Below are 23730 nucleotides of genomic sequence, written 5' to 3'. Positions count from 1 at the left end.
ATTGTATCTAACCCTAACCCTAACCCTAACCCTATAAGGTTTAGACTAGAGTAACAGAAGTGGCCTTTGAAACAGTAACAAAAAATCTAATCAAAATGGCTCATTATCATCTTAAAGATAAAGATACGTTTTTTTAAAAGATAGAGAATATTATTCACAGAAAAACTTGGTCATCTCCTGATGTCCTGATAATATATAAAGATTTATATTTATTCATTTTCCAGGTAATTTGATCCAGATGGGTTTTTCTTTTCCGGAGATGTTCCCCTAATTATGATCATAAACAGCGAGAATGAGATGCAGGTTTGATAAAGACACTTGTTGTGAGTCAGAAGACACGCCCATCACGACACTGTAGGATTTTTAACAGAACTGAGTGAAAGTCATCAGCGCTTTATTATTTTAATCTGGCAGACTGTTTTTTTTTTGTTTTGTTGTTGTTTTTTGTCAGAATGTTTTTGTCTCCGTCATTTGCGGGATTCTGTGTCGTCACTGTCGTGCACGCGCCTGCAGCTGTGCACGTGTTGAGAAACACTGGAATATCGCGGTGAGTTTATGACGATCATAATCATCTCACATATTAATCATGTCCGCAGAAACGACATGTGAATTAAACGCGTGTTTAGAGCGGAATCGCCGGTTTCATCGCGAGATCGATCGAGCTGTTCGAGATTCATGTTCAGATCAAACCTTTCTGTGAGGAAATCTGCTTCGATGGAGATGAAATGGTGCTCAATCGTGTGTGTGTGTGTGTGTGTGTGCGCAAGTGTGTGTGTGAGAATGTGTGTTTGTGTGAATGTAGAATATCTGTAAATGGTTTTCTCATGCTTTGCTCCATGTCAGTGAGTGAGTGTGTGTGTGTGTGTGTGAGAGAGAGAGAGTCTGTGTGTGTGCGAGTGTGCAAGTGTGTGTGTGTGAATGTGTGTTTGTGTGAATGTAGAATATCTGTAAATGGTTTTCTCATACTTTGCTCTGTGTGTGTGTGTGTGTGTGTGTGTCTCCAGATCAGCGCTGGATCTCCCAGTGACTCCCGGTTTTCCTCAGTCATGCTCGGCTCGATCCGCATTAATGTGGGAGGATTCCGGCGCCGGCTTCTCTCCACTCGACTCTCCCGTTTCCCCGAGACCCGACTCGCTCGCTTGCTGAGCTGTCGATCCAGGGAGTCGATCCTCGAGCTGTGCGACGACTACGACGAGTCCGAGAGCGAGTTCTACTTCGACCGTAATCCCACGCTCTTCCCGTACGTCCTGCACTTCTACAACACGGGAAGACTTCACGTCATGGAGGAGCTCTGCATCTTCTCCTTCAGTCAGGAGATCGAGTACTGGGGCATCGACGAGCTGTTCCTCGACTCCTGCTGCAGGTTAGAGGCTGTAGTTTGAGTTTAATCTCAGGTTAGATGCTGTAGTTTGAGTTTAATCTCAGGTTAGAGGCTGTAGTTTGAGTTTTACTCAGATTACAGGTTGTTTTAGCTGTAGTTTGAGTTTAATCTCAGGTTAGATGCTGCAGTTTGAGTTTAATCTCAGGTTAGAGGCTGCAGTTTGAGTTTAATCTCAGGTTAGATGCTGCAGTTTGAGTTTTACTCAGATTACAGGTTGTTTTAGCTGCAGTTTGAGTTTAATCTCAGGTTAGAGGCTGCAGTTTGAGTTTTACTCAGATTACAGGTTGTTTTAGCTGCAGTTTGAGTTTAATCTCAGGTTAGATGCTGCAGTTTGAGTTTAATCTCAGGTTAGATGCTGCAGTTTGAGTTTAATCTCAGGTTAGAGGCTGCAGTTTGAGTTTTACTCAGATTACAGGTTGTTTTAGCTGCAGTTTGAGTTTAATCTCAGGTTAGAGGCTGCAGTTTGAGTTTAATCTCAGGTTAGAGGCTGCAGTTTGAGTTTAATCTCAGGTTAGATGCTGCAGTTTGAGTTTAATCTCAGGTTAGATGCTGCAGTTTGAGTTTAATCTCAGGTTAGAGGCTGCAGTTTGAGTTTAATCTCAGGTTAGATGCTGCAGTTTGAGTTTAATCTCAGGTTAGAGGCTGCAGTTTGAGTTTTACTCAGATTACAGGTTGTTTTATCTGCAGTTTGAGTTTAATCTCAGGTTAGAGGCTGCAGTTTGAGTTTAATCTCAGGTTAGAGGCTGCAGTTTGAGTTTAATCTCAGGTTAGATGCTGCAGTTTGAGTTTAATCTCAGGTTAGATGCTGCAGTTTGAGTTTAATCTCAGGTTAGAGGCTGCAGTTTGAGTTTAATCTCAGGTTAGAGGCTGCAGTTTGAGTTTAAACTCAGGTTAGAGGCTGCAGTTTGAGTTTTACTCAGATTACAGGTTGTTTTAGCTGCAGTTTGAGTTTAATCTCAGGTTAGAGGCTGCAGTTTGAGTTTAATCTCAGGTTAGAGGCTGCAGTTTGAGTTTAATCTCAGGTTAGAGGCTGCAGTTTGAGTTTAATCTCAGGTTAGATGCTGCAGTTTGAGTTTAATCTCAGGTTAGATGCTGCAGTTTGAGTTTAAACTCAGGTTAGAGGCTGCAGTTTGAGTTTAATCTCAGGTTAGAGGCTGCAGTTTGAGTTTAAACTCAGGTTAGAGGCTGCAGTTTGAGTTTAATCTCAGGTTAGAGGCTGCAGTTTGAGTTTAATCTCAGGTTAGAGGCTGTAGTTTGAGTTTAATCTCAGGTTAGAGGCTGCAGTTTGAGTTTAATCTCAGGTTAGATGCTGCAGTTTGAGTTGAATCTCAGGTTAGAGGCTGTAGTTTGAGTTGAATCTCATATTAGATGCTGTTTTAGCTGTAGTTTGAGTTTAGGGTTAGGGTTAGATTCTGTGCGCTATGATCAGTCTATTATCATTTACATTTATGCATTTGGCAGATGCTTTTTTCCAAAGCAACTTAAAAGTGCATTTCAGGGTACACATTTACATTCTTATCAGTTCATGCTTTCCCTGGGGTTTTTCAGAGGTGCATATATTCCTCACACAGATATCACATCTCATACATGATGAACAACCACGTATCTCCCTGTGACAGAAAAACAACAACAATCCCATACAGGGAATCAAAACCTTCACACTGCTGAAAAGCCATAACAACAATACTTGTATCTGACTTGCAGGAGCAGCTTCCACTGCCGGAGGATGGATCCGGATCAGGACCGGGACGACGGGAGCGAAACCGGAAGCTCATCCTCATCGTTTGACGAGATCATGGAGTTCTACAGCGACGCCGGGAAATTCGACAAGCAGCTTCTAGGGAGCGTTCGCCGGAGAATCTGGTTAATGCTGGATAATCCCGGATATTCCCTTCCCAGTCGCCTCATCAGTATCTTCTCCATCCTGGTCCTGTTGGGCTCCATCGCCAGCATGTGCATGAACAGCATGAGTGAGTTCACTCGGGAAGATCCGCGCTTCCAGACCGTGGAGAATTTGGGAATAGCCTGGTTCACTTTCGAGCTTCTTGCTCGACTCTCCGTGGCTCCGGATCTCCTCCGATTCTTCGCACACCCGCTAAACCTGATCGATCTGGTGTCTATCCTACCCTTCTATCTGACACTAGTGATCGATCTGGTTGCGGAGAGCAGTCCTGCGCTGGCTAATCTGGGAAGAGTCGCGCAGGTGCTCCGGTTGACCAGGATCTTCCGGATCCTGAAGCTGGCTCGCCACTCCACGGGCCTTCGGTCTCTGGGAGCCACGCTCCGGAACAGCTATCGGGAGATCGGGCTTCTCCTGCTGTATCTCTCTGTCGGAGTCTCCTTCTTCTCCGTCATGGCCTACACCCTGGAGAAGGAGGAGAACGAGGGATTGAGCACCATCCCGGCCGGCTGGTGGTGGGCCACGGTTAGCATGACCACTGTGGGATACGGAGACGTCATTCCCGGATCCGTCGTGGGGAAGCTCACGGCGTCGGCCTGTATATTAGCGGGAATACTGGTTGTGGTGCTTCCCATCACGCTGATATTTAATAAGTTTTCCCTGTTTTATAAGAGGCAGAAGCAGCTGGAGATCATCATGAGGAGCTGCGAGTTCGACAGGGGAATGAAGGAGCCTCCGTCTGTCAATCTGAGGAATTATTACGCTCATAAAGTCAAGACGCTGATGGCCAGTCTGTCCAACATGAGCCGCAGTTCTCCCAGCGATCCCAGTCTGAGCGGCTCTCTGCGTTAGACTGTTTGCTTCATGTGTTCTTTAATAGCCAGTTAAAGTAACAGCGGCTACGTTTACATGCACAGACTGAATGCAGTCCGATTGATGAATCTGGATGTAGTGTTTACATGAGCGCTGAACATGTGATCGGGTTGATGTGCGCGTTTTTATGTCACAAACTTAAATCGGGATATATTCTTTGACATGCGCACACTGCACGAATATACAGAGTTTCCCAATGTTTGCGCATAATAACCGTTCTCCTACATCGGTTCTTTATTTGTTTTAAACAGCAGACTTGATATTTATCCATTTCTGGTCATAATTCGGAGATAATGATCATATGAGCCGTTGTGCCGCTGCTAATAATGATCACGCAGTAAAACTGCCCAAAACCAGTCGTGTGTGGATGAGAGTCTGAAGCCAGCACTGGTGGGCCGCTGTACTGCTCCACTTCACACACGCAGAGAAAGGAGGATTATAGGAGGACGAGACACTCGTTTATACGACAGGAAGGTTCAGCGCGTCATCACGCTATTTCTACGTCATCGCACATGCTCAGTCCTTTCAGTTTCGGATTTCAATCCAATCAAGTGTTCACGTTCTCTCGATCGGATTAGAAAAGGAATAAACCCCTTTCAATTGGATCGAAATCTCATTCTGATCGAGCTCAATCGGATCGATTAAGGCGTTTGCATGAAGATTGAGCCGTCAATCCGATCACTAGAGGGCTATCTGGCATGTAAGCGTAGCCAGTGTGTGTTTATACGGGCTGGATGGGTTTCGTCCCGATGTCCGGCTTCATTTATGTCCAGTAAAGGAGAGCGGGGAACAACACTTTTGACTTTCTCAGTTTGTGTAAATCCACTTGGGGTTCAGTGAATTCATTTTTTCCCGCATTAATTTCACACATGTCTAATACAATTATGTGGTTATGTTTCATTAATACAGTGTATACTTTTTTCTTGATTTACCCCGAAAGAATGGAAGTGAAGTGTGACAACATGCCCCATAGATGACCATATGACAGATTAAAATGTTTTCTGATCTAATCAAAAAAATACACAAGACAAACAAAAATATTTTGTTTGCAAAATACAATTAACTTTTTCATATAAAATAATGGCTTTTTTATCATTAAAAATTAACTATTTTTTTTGTGTGACAACAAACACCACAAAAACACAGCATAGTTCAAAACATAATAATAATTAATAATTTCTGAACATTGACTCAGTCTTTATTCACCTTTTTCTCATGGTTTCTCAATAGAATTCATAAAAGTATAGAATAGAATATCATAGTTCTAATAGGGGCTCATTGTAACGCAGTGTGACAACATGCCCCGTCTGCACATCTGGGGTTTAAACCGGCGAGTGTTTCTGCTGTTAGATCAGCATTAAAGAACGATCTCAACTGTTAAATAACAGATATAAGATTAAAATAATATCAGATTTGTCTCATTTTAAATAATCACAAAAAATAGAGATGAAAAATTAACATAAGTAAATTACTTTTGCAATGGTTAAATAAATGTTCAGTGATATCTTGCAAAGATTTTTTTAATTTTGGCTAAATTTCTTCTCTATATAGTGTTGATATGGTAAAGAGGAAATACTAGTAAATACACTAAGTTTCGTCATGCTGGCGTGTGTGGAAAGTTTTAACCATGTGTGTGACAACTAGCCCTGTGTTAGTGTGTGTCCCGAGCAGCCCTGCACTGGTGTACGCTTTGGTTCTGTGTGTTCAGGAGTGTGTGGGTTCTGTATGTACAGGAGTGTGTGGGTTCTATGTGTTCAGGAGTGTGTGGATTCTGTGTGTTCAGGAGTGTGTGGATTCTGTGTGTTCAGGAGTGTGTGGATTCTGTGTGTTCAGGAGTGTGTGGGTTCTGTGTGTTCAGGAGTGTGTGGATTCTGTGTGTTCAGGAGTGTGTGGGTTCTGTGTGTTCAGGACTGTGTGGTTCTGTGTGTTCAAGTGTGTGTGGGTACTGTGTGTTCATGAGTGAGTGTGTGTGTGTGTGTGTGTGTGTGTGTGTGTGTGTGTGTTCATGAGTGTGTGGTTCTGTGTGTTCAGGAGTGTGTGGTTCTGTGTGTTCAGGAGTGTGTGGTTCTGTGTGTACAGGAGTGTGTGGGTTCTGTGTGTTCAGGAGTGAGTGTGTGTGTGTGTGTTCATGAGTGTGTGGGTTCTGTGTGTTCAGGAGTGTGTGGATTCTGTGTGTTCAGGAGTGTGTGGGTTCTGTGTGTTCAGGAGTGTGTGGTTCTGTGTGTTCAAGTGTGTGTGGGTACTGTGTGTTCATGAGTGAGTGTGTGTGTGTGTGTGTGTGTGTGTGTGTGTTCATGAGTGTGTGGTTCTGTGTGTTCAGGAGTGTGTGGTTCTGTGTGTTCAGGAGTGTGTGGTTCTGTGTGTTCAGGAGTGTGTGGTTCTGTGTGTTCAGGAGTGTGTGGGTTCTGTGTTTTCAGGACTGTGTGGGTTCTGTGTGTTCAGGAGTGTGTGGTTCTGTGTGTTCAGGGGTGTGTGGGTACTGTGTGTTCAGGACTGTGTGGGTTCTGTGTGTTCAGGAGTGTGTGGTTCTGTGTGTTCAGGAGTGTGTGGGTTCTGTGTGTTCAGGAGTGTGTGGTTCTGTGTGTTCAGGAGTGTGTGGTTCTGTGTGTTCAGGGGTGTGTGGTTCTGTGTGTACAGGAGTGTGTGGGTTCTGTGTTTTCAGGACTGTGTGGGTTCTGTGTGTTCAGGAGTGTGTGGTTCTGTGTGTTCAGGGGTGTGTGGGTACTGTGTGTTCAGGACTGTGTGGGTTCTGTGTGTTCAGGAGTGTGTGGGTTCTGTGTGTTCAGGAGTGTGTGGTTCTGTGTGTACAGGAGTGTGTGGGTTCTGTGTGTACAGGAGTGTGTGGGTTCTGTGTGTACAGGAGTGTGTGGGTTCTGTGTGTACAGGAGTGTGTGGGTTCTGTGTGTACAGGAGTGTGTGGTTCTGTGTGTTCAGGAGTGAGTGTGTGTGTGTGTGTGTGTGTGTGTGTGTGTGTGGTTCTGTGTGTTCAGGAGTGTGTGGTTCTGTGTGTACTGGAGTGTGTGGGTTCTGTGTGTTCAGGGGTGTGTGGGTTCTGTGTTTTCAGGACTGTGTGGGTTCTGTGTGTTCAGGAGTGTGTGGTTCTGTGTGTTCAGGGGTGTGTGGGTACTGTGTGTTCAGGACTGTGTGGGTTCTGTGTGTTCAGGAGTGTGTGGGTTCTGTGTGTTCAGGAGTGTGTGGTTCTGTGTGTACAGGAGTGTGTGGGTTCTGTGTTTTCAGGACTGTGTGGGTTCTGTGTGTTCAGGAGTGTGTGGTTCTGTGTGTTCAGGAGTGTGTGGGTTCTGTGTGTACAGGAGTGTGTGGGTTCTGTGTTTTCAGGACTGTGTGGGTTCTGTGTGTTCAGGAGTGTGTGGTTCTGTGTGTTCAGGGGTGTGTGGGTACTGTGTGTTCAGGACTGTGTGGGTTCTGTGTGTTCAGGAGTGTGTGGGTTCTGTGTGTTCAGGAGTGTGTGGTTCTGTGTGTACAGGAGTGTGTGGGTTCTGTGTGTACAGGAGTGTGTGGGTTCTGTGTGTACAGGAGTGTGTGGGTTCTGTGTGTACAGGAGTGTGTGGGTTCTGTGTGTACAGGAGTGTGTGGTTCTGTGTGTTCAGGAGTGTGTGTGTGTGTGTGTGTGTGTGTGTGTGTGGTTCTGTGTGTTCAGGAGTGTGTGGTTCTGTGTGCACTGGAGTGTGTGGGTTCTGTGTGTTCAGGGGTGTGTGGGTACTGTGTGTTCAGGACTGTGTGGGTTCTGTGTTTTCAGGACTGTGTGGGTTCTGTGTGTACAGGAGTGTGGGTTCTGTGTGTTCAGGAGTGTGTGGTTCTGTGTGTACAGGAGTGTGTGGTTCTGTGTGTACAGGAGTGTGTGGTTCAGTGTGTACAGGAGTGTGTGGGTTCTGTGTTTTCAGGACTGTGTGTTCTGTGTGTTCAGGAGTGTGTCGTTCTGTGTGTTCAGCAGTGTGTGGGATCTCTGTGTTCAGGACTGTGTGGGTTCTGTGTGTTCAGGAGTGTGTGGTTCTGTGTGTACAAGAGTGTGTGGGTTCTGTGTGTACAGGAGTGTGTGGGTTCTGTGTGTTCAGGAGTGTGTGGTTCTGTGTGTTCAGGAGTGTGTGTGTGTGTGTGTGTGTGTGTTCATGAGTGTGTGGGTTCTGTGTTTTCAGGACTGTGTGGGTTCTGTGTGTTCAGGAGTGTGTGGGTTCTGTGTGTACAGGAGTGTGTGGGTTCTGTGTGTTCAGGGCTGTGTGGGTTCTGTGTGTTCAGGAGTGTGTGGTTCTGTGTGTACAGGAGTGTGTGGGTTCTATGTGTACAGGAGTGTGTGGTTCTGTGTGTTCAGGAGTGTGTGGGTTCTGTGTGTACAGGAGTGTGTGGGTTCTGTGTGTTCAGGGCTGTGTGGGTTCTGTGTGTTCAGGAGTGTGTGGTTCTGTGTGTACAGGAGTGTGTGGGTTCTGTGTGTTCAGGAGTGTGTGTGTGTGTGTGTGTTCATGAGTGTGTGGGTTCTGTGTTTTCAGGACTGTGTGGGTTCTGTGTGTTCAGGAGTGTGTGGGTTCTGTGTGTACAGGAGTGTGTGGGTTCTATGTGTTCAGGGCTGTGTGGGTTCTGTGTGTTCAGGAGTGTGTGGTTCTGTGTGTACAGGAGTGTGTGGGTTCTATGTGTACAGGAGTGTGTGGTTCTGTGTGTTCAGGAGTGTGTGGTTCTTTGTGTACAGGATTGTGTGGGTTCTTTGTGTTCAGGACTGTGTGGGTTCTGTGGGTTCAGGAGTGTGTGTGTGTGTGTGTGTGTGTGTGTGTGTGTGTGTGTGTGTGTGTTCATGAGTGTGTGGGTTCTGTGTTTTCAGGAGTGTGTGGGTTCTGTGTGTACAGGACTGTGTGGGTTCTGTGGGTTCAGGAGTGTGTGGGTTCTGTGTGTACAGGAGTGTGTGGGTTCTGTGTGTTCAGGAGTGTGTGGTTCTGTGTGTTCAGGAGTGTGTGTGTGTGTGTGTGTGTGTGTGTGTGTGTGTGTGTTCATGAGTGTGTGGTTCTGTGTGTTCAGGAGTGTGTGGGTTCTGTGTGTTCAGGACTGTGTGGGTTCTGTGTGTTCAGGAGTGTGTGGTTCTGTGTTTTCAGGAGTGTGGGGGTTCTGTGTGTACAGGAGTGTGTGGGTTATGTGTGTACAGGAGTGTGTGGGTTATGTGTGTTCAGGACTGTGTGGGTTCTGTGTGTTCAGGAGTGTGTGTGTGTGTGTGTGTGTGTGTGTGTGTTCATGAGTGTGTGGTTCTGTGTGTTCAGGAGTGTGTGGGTTATGTGTGTTCAGGACTGTGTGGGTTCTGTGTGTTCAGGAGTGTGTGGGTTCTGTGTGTTCAGGAATGTGTGGGTTCTGTGTGTTCAGGAGTGTGTGGTTCTGTGTGTTCAGGAGTGTGTGGTTCTTTGTGTACAGGAGTGTGTGGGTTCTGTGTGTTCAGGACTGTGTGGGTTCTGTGTGTTCAGGACTGTGTGGGTTCTGTGTGTTCAGGAGTGTGGTTCTGTGTGTTCAGGAGTGTGTGGTTCTGTGTGTACAGGAGTGTGTGGGTTCTGTGTGTTCAGGAGTGTGTGGGTTCTGTGTGTTCAGGAGTGTGTGGTTCTGTGTGTTCAGGAGTGTGTGGTTCTTTGTGTACAGGAGTGTGTGGGTTCTGTGTGTTCAGTACTGTGTGGGTTCTGTGGGTTCAGGAGTGTGTGGTTCTGTGTGTTCAGGTGTGTGTGTTCATGAGTGTGTGGTTCTGTGTGTTCATGAGTGTGTGGGTTCTGTGTTTTCAGGACTGTGTGGGTTCTGTGTGTTCAGGAGTGTGTGGGTTCTGTGTGTACAGGAGTGTGTGGGTTCTGTGTTCAGGAGTGTGTGGGTTCTGTGTGTACAGGAGTGTGTGGGTTCTGTGTGTACAGGAGTGTGTGGGTTCTGTGTGTACAGGAGTGTGTGGGTTCTGTGTGTACAGGAGTGTGTGGGTTCTGTGTGTTCAGGAGTGTGTGGGTTCTGTGTGTTCAGGAGTGTGTGGGTTCTGTGTGTTCAGGAGTGTGTGGGTTCTGTGTGTTCAGGAGTGTGTGGGTTCTGTGTGTACAGGAGTGTGTGGGTTCTGTGTGTTCAGGGTTCAAGTTTTTTTCAGTGAAGTTTTATTGCTTTTGAATGAATTTTACACACCAATCTTTGTGTTTTAAGGTGATCAGAGATCAGTTCAACATTGTTCTTTTGTTAATATTCTGTTGTTTAATATGAATTGTAAACACAGACGGGTTGCTGCTTCAGAATGATGTTTGGGTCGCGTGTAAATGTCATATATACAGTATACTGTGTGTCGTGGTGATGTGTGGACAGAATCACACATATTACAGGATCTTCTTGTGCTCTTGTTCTGTGCCTTCCACAAACCCAGTGTCTGAATCCCGTATTATTGCGCAGAAACGTGTTTGTTACATGTGTGGATTTGTATCATGTTTCTAGCTCATAATTTTATTTTCCCTTTTACTTAAAGAAAATGTATCTTGTTTCTATGCCTGTTAAGATTTTTTGCATTGTGTCATTATTACCATGATACCTTTACTCTGAGCATAAACTCTGAGTGTGTGTGTGAGAGAGAGAGAGAGAGTTATGACGATGAGTGACAAACACACATTTGTTCATATTAAATCATATCTGTTCATAATTTTAGTGACTTAATATCACATTATGCTTTTATAATGAGCCATTTACTGTAAAATCTTAACGGCCCACTGATAATGAGGATGATGTGTCTGTGACTCTGAAGCTTCGAGAACCGAGGAACCCATGAACCGTTTCCTCTCACTGCAGTGCATGATGGGTAACTCTTCATTACTCTGATGAGACTGTGAACACCTCAGTTTCTCACCATCTCATATATCATATCATCTATCATATCATCTCTCATCCTTCATCTTCATCAGTGGGACTCTGTCTCCCTCTGCTGGAGAGAAGATGCAGCGCAGGAACAGCAGAATAGTGGAGTCTGCGAGTGTTTTACAGTTTAAACATCAGTCCGAGTTTAACTGGAATAGATGAGAGCAGAACACCAGCGGTGGCTCATGGGAAAGAGAAGTGAGCTATTAGTTGTAGTGATGGGAAGTCTGGTTCTTTTCCGCGAACCGGTTCTTTCGGACAGTTCGTTTCAATGAACCGGTTCACCAGTTCTTTCACGTCCTCGCGTAATGACGTCAATTCTATCATCCCGGCGGATAAATATACATTCAAATAAGGGAATTACATTTGAAAATATTGCATAATATATATCCCACAAACTTGTTTATCTCAAAATTCACGCCTGTTGATAATTTTTGTAGTTTTTGTAAGACAGAACAAGAATCGTTAACTCATCTCTTATATGGTTGTTCATTTTGTATTAGATTCTGGAAAAGTGTTGAAAATTATGTGGCATCCAAAACAAAACCTACAATAACAGTTGAAGGGAAACAGATTATTACCTATTTTGATTGTATAGATAGAAATTTATGTAATATTGTAAATCTCTATTTTACTAGGAAAGTTCCCTATTCATAAAGCAAAATTTTAAAAATCAAGACCATGTTTTAAATTATTCCAAATTGAAACTGATATATATTTTGAGTCTCTTAAATTGGTAAAAAATAAGAAAGCTATGGTAATAACTGATATACTCAAAACCTTTCAATTAAAAAAGGGGGGAAAAAATAATTGTATCCTTATAATTAATGAAGTTTGTAAGTCTGTTGTTTTTGTGAGTTTTTCTTTAATTCATTAATTTCATTCATGTTATTTATATTTTGCTGCTTGTAATTAATTGTTGTATAATCTTTGTTTATGGACTGTGATGACTGAATGTTTGTAAATTGATTTCTAAATAAAAAGGGAAAAAATACATTCAAATAAAGGCATTTGTAATCATAACTTAAGTTAAATAATAGTAATCATCGTCATAATCATCTTGGATACGTTTCTTACGTTTACATTTTGCAAATGAACCCTTTATGTCTTCATCAATTTTATTTTATTTGTTATTAAATAAACTTACATTTCGCCGAATTCGGCCCTCATTCACGTCCTCGGTTCTCGGTTCGCCCGTGCTCATGTATCGGCACATATGGAAGTAAAATAATGACAAATGTTTTTGAAACAAAAAAGCTTGTTGAATTGCACTACTTAAAAAAATATGCATTGCATTAACCCTGCTTACATTGTATTTTTAGGGCTTGCATTTTTATGGGCTGAAATTCAACATGGTTGTATATTTAAGCTGTGAATATTTCAATTCAAAACATTTCACACACGTTTTCATTATTAAACATTCAATAATCCATATTCATCTTACAGATTCCAGTTCCAAAATGTTAATTCTGTTTAAAAATAATTTATAAATTCAGTGGTTCAAATTTGACAGAAAATTCGACATTTGAAATCCGGGAACGGCAGGAATATCAGTAGATTGCTGATGGATGATCTCCATAGCTGTTAGTCGCCTCACCAGCAGGGGGCGCCGGCGGCTGTTGATGAACACTAGAGCAACGGGTGAGAGCTATGGGTGAGAGACTCATTCATTCATAAAAACGGATTTACAGGAATGGAGCAAGCATAAGTATTAGTAATGATGATCAGGGCCAGTATATATATGGAAAAGCTGATAAAGATAAAAAGCTGTGTTTACATTTAAGTCTTCACTGTTACTTTTGTACATGTAAGCAGATTTCTCTACTGTGAATGAGATTATAATGTTACCGATGCTGATGTGCAGATCAAACGTTAAATCTGAGGTAGTAGACATATATATTTCGCTCAGTTGTTTAGTTTTCTTAAAGGTCCCATATTATGCCCCTTTTCACAAGATGTAAAATAAGTCTCTGATGTCCCCAGAGTGTGTATGTGAAGTTTCAGCTCAAAATACCCAACAGATCATTTTTTACAGCATGTTTAAATTGTCATTTTTTGGGGCTCAGAAAAACGCGCTGTTTTAGTGTGTGCCCTTTAAATGCAAATGAGCTGCTGCTGGACGACCCAGGGGGCGGAGCTTCACGAGCTCGCGCTCAGTCTCTCAGGGGAATCTCATCTCACAGAATGATGATAATATCAGAAACTCTCAGTAACGGTGTTCATTTCGAGTCGGACAATAATGCCTACAGAGTCAGAGTGCTGTATAACAGGTATAGTTTAGTAGTTTAATTACGGTTATTATAACGTATTTGTCATCTGCTTGTATGTATCCATTATTTATTAATAGCCTACAAGTCTGCTGTCTGAATGATGATCAAACATATACTGATGTGTTTAATAAAGTTTATTGTACATCACACAAAAGATGAAGCGTCAGTTTTACTCCAGAAAATCACCGTAAGAGCTGAGTAAACACAGTAAGTTATAAGAAGTGCGCAAGTACATAAACGAATTTCGGTAGAGTTGAGGGAGCATTCCTGTGGGCGGAGCTTAGTCACAAAACTGTTCTAGTGACATCATTAAAGAAGGAAGTAGAGGGATGTAGTCCAAACGAGCCGTTCGATGTAGGCGACTTCTGTTAAATAAAATATCTCGCTTGGCATTGAACTTTGAGCTTTATAATTTTACAGATATTATTTATGCTCTAACAACAACATTACACACTAACTAAAGTTTGAAACATGGGATCACAAAGAACGGGACCTTTAACTTTAAATCACAGAGCTGCTGTAGAACTGGGGATTCCCTCAATCAGGACTCTTAATGGACTAATACAGTGATATAAAAGAGCAAACTCGCACCTTATTGGGGATGTAGGCTATACTAGAGTTTCACGCTGAGCGATTCCCAGTGATATACTGGCATAAAGTTGGCTTGACACTGGATATTCACACATTTAGGGACCATCTCTAAAGTTACATAAACGACACTGGTACACACGTTTCTAACTTCAACAGCATTAGAAGAGAATTACTTGCAGTAACTGTGAAGTGCTCATGTAGGGGTCTGGCGTGATGCACTCTTTTTAGATAGTTGATATTAAAATAAATATGAGCTCATGCGGTACTGAAAAAAATAGTAATGTACACATGAGACAGTTTATTTTATTGAATATCAAGGTGTGATGGTAAGGTGGAGCAAGGTGTGCATCATGCCTGGTTTCTGACCTGAAAATGTACATTTATGTGCCTTCACCTCCATACTAAAGCAGCAGAAAACGGGGACGTGACATCATGCTGTGACCTCTGACCTCTGACCTCTGACCCCTGAACACTCGCTCACACTCTCAGTGTTTTCCTCTAGATGCAGGACCTGATGGGCCCCCTGATGCAGGACCTGATGGGTCCCCTGATGCAGGACCTGATGGGCCCCCTGATGCAGGACCTGATGGGCCCCCTGATGCAGGACCTGATGGGCCCCCTGATGCAGGACCTGATGGGCCCTCTGATGCAGGACCTGAAGGGCCCCCTGATGCAGGACCTGATGGGCCCCCTGATGCAGGACCTGATGGGCCCTCTGATGCAGGACCTGAAGGGCCCCCTGATGCAGGACCTGATGGGCCCCCTGATGCAGGACCTGATGGGTCCCCTGATGCAGGACCTGATGGGCCCCCTGATGCAGCTCCGCCTGGAGGCCCTGCTGGGAGAACAGCCACAGCTGCTCGATGGAAAGCAGGTGTGTGTGTGTGTGTGTGTGTGTGTGTGTGTGTGTGTGTGTGTGTGAGACCAGCAAACTTAATTAGTGCTGAAAAATAGATGACCACATCACACACTCATCTGAACTTCTCGTCTGACCCATCACGTCTGCGATTCAGGCACAGATGGAGTGTTTTCATGAACTGGAAGTGACAGTAGTGTGTGTGTGTGTGTGTGTGTGTGTGTGTGTATGTGAATGACACTTCTGCTGTCTTAAAGCTGTCATGTTAATCACTTCTAAGGTCACACTCACCGCATGTTCTCATGATGTCTGGCAGCAAAAATGTGAAGTAGAAGAGATGAACGTAATGCCGATGGTGATGAGCTCAAACCTGAAGCACTGAGTGTTAAAGATGAGATAGTTCACTAAAGATCTTCTTCTGTGTTCCACTGAAGACAGAAAGTCTTTAGGTTTATGACATGAGGGCGAGTAAATGATGATGGCAGAATAATGATTTATGTGATATATGATGAATTAATGCTCACTCTCCACTAGTTTTGTGTGTGTGTGTATATGTGTGTGTGTGTGTGTGTTTATGTGTGAGTGTGTGTTTGGGCTCTGATTTAGGGATCAGACTAGTTAATCTCAGAGCATGAGTGGAGTGAATGCAGCAGCTACACAAACACACACACACACACACACACACACACACACAGCGCAGGAAATGATGCGTGTCTGGGAGCATGTGCTCATACGGGAGCAAAAAGGAGGAAGGATTATGTGTGTGTTGTCATTTATTGAGCTCTAAATGATGATGATGATGATGAATGTGTGATGCTGAAGGACACGTGTGTGTGTGTGTGTGTGTGTAGTGTGTGTATCTGAAGGTTTCAGACATGTGAATCCCTTTTGCAATCTGGAACATTCTCATGACGGCCTGAAATAGCAGCGCAGACACTGACTGGTGTTAACTAATCAGTGCTCATTAACCCACCGTCACACACACACACACACACACACACACAAGGCACCTTTTTTATGAAGTAAATCTTTACATATTGCTTGAAATAAAATCAAAGACCATTGCTGTTGCTTGAGTGATTCGTTCTGTTAGCCTAACCGTTAGTCACAGACGATCTGACTGGTTTCTGCGACGGCGTAATAAAAAACAACATTTCTGAATGGGATTGAATTTAAGGTGAAGAGTTTCAGGACACTTGAATAAGGGTGTGTATCTGCTGTTGTTCTGAGTGTGTAAATGACAGAGGTGGACAGTAACAAAGTACATTTACTTGAGTACTTTACTTGAGTACACTTCTTGAGTGTCTGTACTTTACTTGAGTATTGTTTTTTCTGGAAACTTTTTACTTTAACTTCTCTACATTTTAAAGACAAATATCATACTTTTTACTCCACTACATTTCTGTCAAGGTCCTCGAGTAGAAAGTAGTAACGTCAGTCAGATGATGATTTGGTTGCATTTTGGTTGGAAATGAAAGTCGGGTTGACGTTGGAACTCGACTGATGTTGGTTTCTGACGTCAACCCGATTTTAATCTTCAGCGTTGGGTTTGCTCTTCTAAATGCAAATTTTGTCATTGTTTTGGAGCACACTAGCTTATAGATAACAGTAAGGCTAATATATTCATAATAAAAGGCAAAAAAACTTTAAATAGGGCAATATCTGAGGGAACAGCCATTTGGGTGTCCGAAACCATTGTGGACGTTATTGAGTGACTTATTCAATCCCACATTCAATCCCACTGGAACTGTGTTCTAGAACTACATCTGATATTGATATGAGGGAATGAGGGATATGGGGAAGGCACAGATTCAGAGGCATACGGTCCTGTAAGTATTACACACAACAATGCAACAATAATAAAACAATGCATTGACATTTACTTTTGATACTTAAGTACTTTTAAAAACAAGTACTTCTGTGCTTTTACTTCAGTAAAAATCGGTCTTTACAACTTTGACTTGTAACGGAGTAACATTTGACCAGTAGTGTCTGTACTTTCACTCAAGTAAGGAAGTTGTGTGCTTTGTCCACCTCTGGTAAATTATGATGTTTAAGTTTGTCCCGTCAGATTCACAGGCGACAATAACCGTTCCAGTCATTAGTTTATAACCTAAGATCATCAATCAAGCAGTTCTGAGCAGAGAATCAACATTTGTGTTTGATTTCCAATGTCTGAGAACATGCGTTCATTCACACGCCAGTAAGAACCATTATAAACACTGTGGATCTCTGAGTTACGGCACGTTTAACCTTCATCTTTCCCTCGCGGGTCAAAACCACCCGAAGCCCTGAAATTATACATACATTTTCTTAAATTTCATTTTGATAATATATATACATATTTATTGTTATTTTTTATTTTATTTACCTTTAAATGACTAGATTTGATCAATAAATAATGAATAAATAGTAATTTAAGCACATTCCTCACATTCTTTCAATCTTTCAACTCAAATAACTCACTCATAATTTCATGCCTAAACATTTTAATTCAGCTCTAAATATCTTACATTGGGAGTCTTTGCCGACCTCTTGTTGGAAATATTAATATACCATGATATTTCACGACTCTAGATGTCCTTATATCTCTATATGTAGAGAGTTCCTCTGGGTCCTAAAGTCAGTTGACTTCAGTGTGTATTCAGATACACATGTAGACATTATAAAATCATTTTTGGTAAAGTTTTAGCATTTTTAGTTTGAATTTTGAGCATTTTTAGGTTTTTCTATGTGAACTGAAGCATTCCTCGCATTCCATTCATTCCTAAAGGGGTCAAATTGACCCGAGAATTAAGGATTTCTTACTTTTCTAAATTTCAACCACAAAACAATTACATTTTTGTGTGTGTATTCGTGGTTCAAGTGCGACAAAAGTCCTGGAGTCTATGACCCCTCTGATGAACACTCAGTTTTTAACATAGTTTTGTAAATGAATTTGAGCCGAGGGAAGGATGAGGGTTAACCCGAGAGCGTGTGTTTGTGTCGCACTGCATTGTGGGAGTGTGTTAGCGGGACGCGAGTGTGATTCTGGCCGTATCTCTGAGCTGCGCCCGTCTGCTATCAGCAGATAATCCAGCCTTCGTGAAGAGTCTCTCTGACCCTGAGAACACACACCTAATGCCTTTATAATGCAACCTTTTACCAAAGCAGCCTTTGTCCTAAACACACACACACACACACACACGAGTCAAGGGGACATGATATGATCCTCATTAGACGTCCACAGAGACATTAGCGCTCGTAATGCCTTCCTAACACACACTCGCGCTCGGAGCTCATTCTCCAAACTCCTATAGCAACATGAGTGTGTCTGCGCTAATCACACACACCTTCTGCCAGGGCCGCGTATTTATGGCCAGCGGAGACAGACAGACACACAGACAGAGAGAGAGACGAGGCTCGGGCTCGGGCGAGCGAGGGCCGCATGGATGATTAGCCATCGTGACGCCAGTGGAGTCGTAGATCTCAGCGATGGAGTGTGTGATACGAGCCGTTATCTTATCAGTGTCATCAGGAGAACCCACAGGCGGACGATAACACGTGTTTTACTCTCCAGGATGAGTGAACACACTCGTGATGATGATGATGAAGACGCTCGAGCTCATAGAGGGCGCCAGACTCGTGTTTATCCAAGAGCCGTCCTAGTCTTCAGTGCTGAGAACTCAGGAGATTTACTGAAACTGAAGCATAAAAGCAAGTTCTCAAACTTGTTAAAGCTAAGAATCGCTCGTACTCCTCCAGTTATCCGAGACTCGAGTGTTGAGGAGACGAGGGAATCTTTCAGGAGAGGAAGAATGTTTATGAAATGTTTGACAATGAGCATTTTCTTTTTTATTGTGTACATATATATCGTATTTTTGTATAATATGTTTGTATTTTGAGTTGTTTACAAGTTCTAGATGTATTATTGTTGTTATTGTTTTACCCTCTTCTCTAGCGATGAAAGGGACTAGCGATGAAAACTAGCCTTCGGGGTAATTTGGGTATTTACATTCATGAATGTTGATTAATGTTCACTGTCCCTTTTCTAAGTAAATAAATAAAATCAAACGGTATTGTTTGGACAGATCATCTTTCTCAGCGCTGGTTAATGTTGGCCTGAACCTTTAATGACATGTTTCCGCTGTTCCACTAATTTAGCATTAGCACTTTCTCCCGCCGGCTCGGTTTCTTTTGATGGTGGATCACATCATAACATCAAGGCTATATCAGTTAACAGAACACCGGTGGAAAATTTTTTATTAAGACATGAACGTTTTTATCTTTCGTTTCCAATGTGTATATCATAATGTATTCTCTTGAAAATTATTTATTGTCAAAAGTGTGTTGAATGTGAACTCACCATTCAATGTGCATTTACCAGAGAATATTCAGTGATTGGTCCGTGCCTGTCGTCATGCAAAAGCCCGTTTGTGGTTTCTCAAGATTTACACTTCACTTACATTACGACCGATAACTAACTTTAGAGCGCAGCTTCTAGCCAAGAGTTTCTTTACTCTTCAGTCCATTCTTAGCCGTGTTCTTGACATTAATTCTCCGAGGTTTGATAAATACGGGCCCTGATCTCTGAACATCTCGAACTCCTCGACTGCCATGAGACTATAACATTTATAACTATAACAGTAAGATAAAGATCTATAAAATCATTCTGAATGTAAAAGAATAGCAGAGTCACACCACAACTATAAGGATATTGACACAGAGAAACAATATCATTGGAATCACCTTTGGAAGAATCTGATGATTGATGAAAACATTGACAGTCAGTGCGAACCCATCCTGCTTTAGAGAGCTCGTTCAACAGCCTCCGCCACGTCATCTGAGGTCTTCATGTCTTTATTTCTTCAGTCGAAAAGAAATTAAGGTTTTTGAGGAAAACGTGATGACGTAATGTGTGTCGCATCACAGCTAGTGCTAGACGAGCATTAGTGGTTAAAAGTATATAAATGTTCATCTTGTTCTAAAATGTCCGCTGGTTTGTCTAGACTAGACTCTTATTCCTCGGCTGGATCGTGTCGAGACTCTGAAGCTGCACTGAAACTCACATCTGGACCTTCGACCCGTTGGACCCCATTGAAGACACTATATGGAGGAAAACCCTGGAATGTTTATTTATTTATTTATTTAAGCAGGAAAGTCCCGTTGAGATACAATATCTCTTCTACCAGGGAGTAGTACATAACACAACATAATAAACAAACGCAAAATACCCATATCTAAAAGACAATACAAATCCTAATCAGCTGTTAAAACATTTACACCGTTCTATAAAACAGGCTTTCGAATGTTTTTAAGCAAAGCGAGAGATGGGACATGTTTCCATGCGTACGAGCATGGTTCGAATTACGTGGGAGCCAGTGGCAGCTGAGCTCCCATAGAGAGAGGATGAGCTCCCATGAAAGCAGTAAATCATACACCTGTGGGGGTCTCTAAAAATCATCAGCACCATTATTTTAAATTACAAATAAAGCACTTTTTCCTTCAGACTACTGTAGCATGACTTAAAAGATAGGACAAGATGCCAAACACATGGATCTCGCGGGATCTCGGATCGTCATCACACTACGGTACATCCTTATGCTTAAATCAAGTGATAAAAGTGCCGCTGCGATCATTGGCGCGGATACTGTGTTTGTTTGTGGCTCGCGCACAGTCTTCACTCGGGCGCGCTTCAATCCGTTGTGGAGACTCTATTCGTTCCAGTAAAATTACAAAACAAAATGCACACAAACGTGTCTCTGCCTGATATAGAACCACTTATAAACATAATCGGATTTGATGAAAAAAAAAAAAAAAAACTTATATGAGTGCGGATTCGAACCTAGAACCTCTGTTTGGCAAATGTTCTACCACTGGACCACTTAAGTACACGGTCGAATCTGTCGGATCTATCTATTTACTCACGTGAAAATTCTTACAACTAACAGCATATATTAGACCTCATTAAACGACAAATTAAACCAAATGTACTATTTAAATTGAATTGTGTTACCAACGCTTTTTTATTAAATTTGTATTATATTTACAAATTTTTATATTTTTATATTACATTATTAAGCTACCGCGCCTGCTCATAGGCTACTTTTTTTCTTCTTTTTTTAAAGAGACCCCCACAAAGATAAAATCATAATTCGAACCCTGCGTATGAGCATAATTAGAAAAAGCTGATCTACCGATTTCTGTATGAAAAACTGGCATCTTGACTAAAAGTTTGTCTGTTGATCTAGTATTATAACAAACTAGATATATACTGTGGTAATTTACCCAGCAAATCTTTTAAAATAAAAATTCAATTTTTCCTCCTCATGAACATCTTGGATGACGAGAGAGAGAGTAAATTATCAGGAGATTTTAATCGTGAAGTGATCTACTCCTTTAAAGCGACAGACGACAAAACTGCAGAGATTAACCCTAACCTAACCCTAAACTGCAGAGATTAACCCTAACCCTAACCCTAACCTAAACTGCAGAGATTAACCCTAACCCTAACCCTAACCCTAAACTGCAGAGATTAACCCTAACCCTAAGCCTAACCCTAAACTAGTGTGGACGCTTATATAGTTATCGTTATAGTTATCACACTTGGTAAGAACAGTAATTATAAGCATGCGTGTCTTTCTCAGAAGTGGACACTTGGCTGTGGCAGAACACAGTGTTTATTTAAAACAGCCTTTCTCTGATCCTGTGTGTGTGTGTTGTTCAGCATGAAGAGTCCTCTCAGGGGTTCAGCTCTTTTCTCCGGTCCCGGGATGAGCTGGGAATAAAGCACAACTCCTCCCTGCCAGCTTTATTACGAGCAAAGGTCTACAGCAGCTGGCACTGCGAGGTCCACTATCTTATCTCCCATCGGCCATAAATCCTCCAGAGAACAGCAGCGAGAGACAGCGCAGGAGAACATCTTCTCTCTGACCTTCACACATTCTGGGACTCGGTGGAAACGGAGGAGTGAACGACAGGACAGTCCATTCTGCTTATCTGATCACATTCATGCAAAGTCATGCGCGCCTCAAATCAACTTACAATAACAACATTCCTGTTTGCTCTTCTTGTATTTTAGGGTCACAAAACTGAATCCTTTACATGTATATCAGTGGACCGCGTGCTGATTTGCTGCAGAATCGAGCGTGACTCCGGAGCTGCCTGGATCTTAAATGTTTGAAATCTTTAATACTGTTCACTGGTAGCAGGAGTTTACTGGGCCATCTTGCCATTTAATCACCAATTAACTACTGTAAACTGTTATCTTTGGGAAAGACACACCTTTGAACGCTATCATGGATCAGCAGCGAGTGACAAAGGGTGATAAAGCCAGATCACCAGAACTCACTGTGACTCTCATTCATTCTCAGCAGTGCTGGCGAAGTTACTTTTAAAAGTAATGCATTACAATGTTGCGTTACTCCTGAAAAAAGTAACTAATTGCGTTACTTGGTTACTTTTTATGGAAAGTAATGCATTACATTACTTTTGCGTTACTTTTTCTCACCTGGGCTGGACTTGCTTGTTTTTAATGAAGGCTCTTTCACACCAACAGTGAACTGAATAAGCCTCAGGCTGAAAGAAATGCACATCCACACCTGTGAGGTAGAGGGGGAAAACTTTTCAGTTGTTTAGCCATTCTGGATTAAAGAATATGACGCAGGACAAGAAACTTACAACACTTACTTAAGCAATAAAAAATGAAACACAAATGTGATGTTTATCTAAAGTCATGTTTGTTTATTGTTACGGTTGAAGTGGATCAGCAAAGGCATTGGTTTATAAAGTGGTTAAATACATAAAGTATATTTGTGAAATGTAATATATTTAATTATTGCAGGTTTGTGTAGTATTCTGAGATTGTATTTCACTGTTTGTATTAATTTTGAGTAATACTAAATACATTTTTTTGCAAGTGAGATGGGTAAATGGCTGCTCACATTTATTCTAAAACTACAATAACCATCATGTTTACACAGCGAACACACACACACACACACACACACACAATGCCTGTGAACTTACGATTTCTCTTACAGTGCAATACAACACAATTAGAGCTTACGATGCGGACAGGAGAGCTGTCAGTCAATAAATGGGAAAACAAAGTAGCTTGGGTTACTTATTTGAAAAAGTAACTCAGATATTTAAAAGTAATGCATTACTTTACTAGTTACTTGAAAAAAGTAATCTGATTATGTAACTCGAGTTACTTGTAATGCGTTCCCCCAACAGTGGTTCTCCATCATCAGCTCGAGCACATGTATAAACTCTGTGTATGAGAGAATGTAAGTCTGGCTGTTGACCTGGGTGATATCGGTTGCTCACAGTGGAAGGGTAGTTGTACTGAACTGATATGATTTATTTTGAAGGTCTGATAAAAACATGATGACTCAACCATTGAGTTTATTATGCTGGGAATATTGTGTGCCGCCCTTCAGTTCAGGGCTGTGATTATATTGATGGGATTATGAATGATGTTGTGTTAAGGTTGTGTGAGTGTGTTTTTGAGTAAATGTGCGTTCTGTAACACACTGAGGCTGTTACGCAAACGGCATCATAAACTACTGTTTTACTGTCATAAAGCGAGGTGTGTTTATGGCCGTGTGTATCTGCATCTGTGCTCACACTCTTTTATAAGCAGCTTGTTAAAAATCAAATGCAAATGTTATTGAATTAAAGAGCAAACAGCCGCTGCTGGTCTTTACGGACGCGTGAATGAATGTGTGCGAACGCTGATTGTTGCTTAGATCTGATTTTTTGCAGGTTTGATGTTTGATGTTGTCAGCAGTGAGGCGATGTGTGTGTTTATCTGCTGGTGAAAGGAGTTTGTGCTCATGTCACGTTCTGTCCGTCTCAAACTCTGACTCAAAGTCAGAAAACACTGTAGCAAGTCATGATCAGACACCTCTTAAAGTTCTCCTTTAGGTCCTGTAGGTCAGTCCATCTCAAATCGCCCAAAAAAGTGTGACCGTTGGTTGCTTGACCATTTTTAATTTTCCTAATTTCTCTTTGTGAGTGATTA

The 23730-nt window shown here is 42.2% G+C and overlaps 1 protein-coding gene across 1 annotated transcript; it reads left to right on the top strand.

Annotated features, from left to right (window-relative positions):
- Nucleotides 1-445: 445 nt before the first annotated feature.
- Nucleotides 446-6919, top strand: kcns2 (potassium voltage-gated channel modifier subfamily S member 2). The gene is made up of 3 exons (XM_084089608.1): nucleotides 446-547; nucleotides 1005-1363; nucleotides 3086-6919. The coding sequence occupies exons 2-3, from the start codon at nucleotides 1047-1049 to the stop codon at nucleotides 4131-4133; spliced, it is 1365 nt and encodes a 454-aa protein (XP_083945734.1). The 5' UTR covers nucleotides 446-547; nucleotides 1005-1046; the 3' UTR covers nucleotides 4134-6919.
- Nucleotides 6920-23730: the final 16811 nt, after the last annotated feature.

Source organism: Abramis brama, assembly GCF_963993115.1.
Source record: "Abramis brama genome assembly, chromosome: 17".
NCBI classification, from domain to species: domain Eukaryota; kingdom Metazoa; phylum Chordata; class Actinopteri; order Cypriniformes; family Leuciscidae; genus Abramis; species Abramis brama.
This window is presented reverse-complemented; position numbering and strand designations above follow the sequence as displayed.

Coding starts and splice junctions, on each gene's coding strand:
- kcns2 (XM_084089608.1), top strand. CDS start 1,047: ATGCTCGGCTCGATCCGCATTAATGTGGGAGGATTCCGGCGCCGGCTT. Junction 1,364..3,085: donor TTCCTCGACTCCTGCTGCAG/GTTAGAGGCTGT, acceptor TCTGACTTGCAG/GAGCAGCTTCCACTGCCGGA.